At 58.9% G+C, this 2,740-nt stretch overlaps 1 protein-coding gene across 1 annotated transcript in view; it reads right to left on the bottom strand.

Annotated features, from left to right (window-relative positions):
- The window catches only part of KCTD2 (potassium channel tetramerization domain containing 2), a gene marked incomplete at its 5' end in the record, with an annotated part of 13,733 nt that extends 10,994 nt beyond the window's left edge, over window positions 1-2,739 (bottom strand). The window contains 2 exons of the mRNA XM_004709301.2: window positions 390-498; window positions 2,617-2,739. Of these exons, the coding sequence (XP_004709358.1) occupies window positions 390-498; window positions 2,617-2,739 (232 nt within the window). The remainder of the gene's footprint in view (window positions 1-389; window positions 499-2,616) is intronic.
- Window position 2,740: the final 1 nt, after the last annotated feature.

The raw sequence follows: 2,740 nt of genomic DNA, 5'->3' as shown, positions 1-2,740 counted from the left end.
GAGGCCAAGCCATCCTCCCCGCCACTGCCACCCGCCCCACCCCCCGCCCCCAGGGGCAGCACATCCGCACTCGAATGGAAGCTATCAATAATTGAGTGCCAGAGCTGTGCTGCTCCGAGCGGTGGGGGACCAGGGCTAGCACATCAGTAAGCGAAAAAACCTGCAGGTTCTGGGGAGACACTGAAGCTTTCTGCAGACCCGCCTGCCTTCTCGCCAAGGCAGGGCCAGAGCGCAAGCTGAGACCAAAGGCTTCTCTGACAAGAGGAGGCCGCAGCGGGGCGGGGGTGGGGGCCGTGTCCGTTCACCAGCTTTGCTTCTGCCGGACCCTGTGCGTCACGCCCACTTCAAACAGGAGGCACCCAGGCTTTCGCCCACCGCAGTGTGCTTACCTTCCTCTGCCAACTCCTTATTGATGATGAGCTTCCCGTGTCGGAGGTAGTCTAGGACCGGCCCGAAGTAGGTAGGGTCTCTGTCAATCAAATACGCTCCCGTCTCATCCTGCCAACCAGACATGAGAGGTCACTGCCGGGGGGCCTGGGGAGCCTGCACCTCAAGTCGGGGCGTCTTAGTGCCCCAAAAGACAAGCCTCTAGTTCCGTCAGCTGAAAAACACTGCAGCCAGCAGGCAAGTGATTGGCAAGAAGGGCAGGTCTTGCCTTGTACTTTCAGCTTCCGCGGAGGGGACTCATCCTCTCGACCCCTGAGAGGATTTACTTACTGGGTGGAATTTCTAAAATCTTGGAATTGGCTGGGACTGCTGAGGCTGGACACGGGTTCCTAACGTTCTCATTTGACGCCGCGGCTGTAACCAGGGGCTCAAGCACAGAACAGTTGAGGGGAGGGTCCAGGCTGGGCATGGACTTGATGGCAACGTGTGTGACAAAGAGAGGGAGGACCATGGCCTCTTACTACTCTGAGACCAGAAGAACTAGATGGGTGCCCCACAACGACGGACTGACAGCTCAGATTGGGATTGCTACTGAAGGTCCTGCGCAGAGTGGGAGAAAAATGCCCAACCCCATCCGAAATCATAAATAGACCAGACGGACTTACTCGTCCGGTAGAGACCTGGCCGGTGCAGGCCCGAGACCGCGAGCCCTGGTCAGCTCTCAAACCCGGAACCGAACTCACCCCCACGGCTCACTCTGCAGTCAAACAACAGAGAGGCTGACAAGATGACCAGTCACACCCACAGCTGCTCCTCAGAGCCCTCAGCCCTCAGGGACCAAATAAGCGGCTGTGCTCAAACATGAGGTTCACTAGGCAGGCAGGAAGGGGGCAGGCAGGGGGGGGGGGCGTGTCAGGTGGGGATCCCAGGGAGAAGGGGAAAACAGCCATGAAGCAGAATGTGTACACACTGTTCGGTGGGAAATGGATTTGCTCTGTATGCTCTCACTCTGAGTCCAGTATTTGAAATTAAGCCAATAAACACAGGGAGGAAGAAAGCTGTTTGGCTGAGACTTGGAATTCGTGCTCAAGGTAGACATGCTGATGTCTGCATTGCCCGATTCTGAGAAAACCTCTGTTTTGTTGGCAGCGCTCCTGAGCTCCAGGCCACCGTCAGTGAGCACCGGCACTGCTAGCTGTAATCTCACACATCCCGGTTCTGTGTCCAGAGGAAGCCTGGCACTGCCAGGCATTTGGCTCTGAGCGACTGTAATCCGACTCATCTTTACAGTAAAAGGACCAAGGAGAAACTGGCTTATTCTGCAACAAAGGTGGTTTTAGGGTGGAGTGCCAATAATTCCTTGATAAACCGGAGTTTGGGGCTCTCTTTAAAGGGACTGCTGCCGAGGTTTCGAGGGACCTGCGATGTTTCAAAGCAGGACGCACTGTGATCCACAAATGCTGGCAGGACCCCAGCTCCCAGGTAACTAACGATGGGGCATAGACAATGAAGCCAAGGATGCTTTTCGGTCGGAAGCCACAAGATGAACATGTAAAATGTGCAAATCCCCACAAGCGTCCGGACTGGAAATGGGCTATCGGTCCGGTCTTGTCACTTCTCAACCCTTTGGCTAGCAGCCACGCGTCCTGCCCATCAGCATTCGTTGGTCTTCACTGCCCCTTGGTCAACCTAGGTTTGGACTGGCAAAGGGTGGCTGGCCATGGGTGCGACTGACCTCCAGGGTGGACCTTGGGCAGTGGCCAGGGTGGAGACCGGAGGGAGGAAGGTGCAAGAGGAGGAGGAGGAGAAGCGGTCAAGCCACGGGCAGTCTCGGGCTTGAACCCAATTTGGCACAAGGGTCCAGAGAGGAAGTCTGAGAAAGCCAAAGCGATGCCTTGCTGGCCTGACCCAGTTCTGGACGCATCTGGCACAGGCAGTGAGGGGCTGAGGAGAAGCCAGGGCAAATGCCCGGGGATCCGAGGGGGCTGGGCTGGGTGCGGGTGGGCACACTGTGGGGTAGACCTTAGCGGAGGGCCAAGGGCGGGGCCAGGGGGAAAGGCAGGGGGCGCCTGATAATGGGGGACCCACGGGGTCTCTCTGAGGTCCCGGGGGCCAGCCTGGGCGCTGAGGGAGAGGTGAGTGTCCACTGCGGCGGGAGGACCCCGAGGACGAGCCTGGGAGGAAGGAGGGGGTCCGCAGCCCGGGGGCGCGCCCGAGGGCGGGGCGCACCTTGTCCGAGTCCAGCTCCGGGTCCTCCTGGCAGCAGAGGCGGCAGAGGAAAGACTTGGGCTCCCGGCCCAGGGTCTGTCTGGTGGTCACGAAGTAGGTGCCGCCCACGTTCAGCCGGACCCAG

This window comes from Echinops telfairi, unplaced genomic scaffold, assembly GCF_000313985.2.
Source record: "Echinops telfairi isolate 266 unplaced genomic scaffold, ASM31398v2 ScPeMD7_7458;HRSCAF=8496, whole genome shotgun sequence".
Lineage (NCBI taxonomy): Eukaryota > Metazoa > Chordata > Mammalia > Afrosoricida > Tenrecidae > Echinops > Echinops telfairi.
The sequence above is the reverse complement of the archived record's forward strand: the minus strand, read 5'-3'. Positions and strand labels throughout refer to the sequence as shown.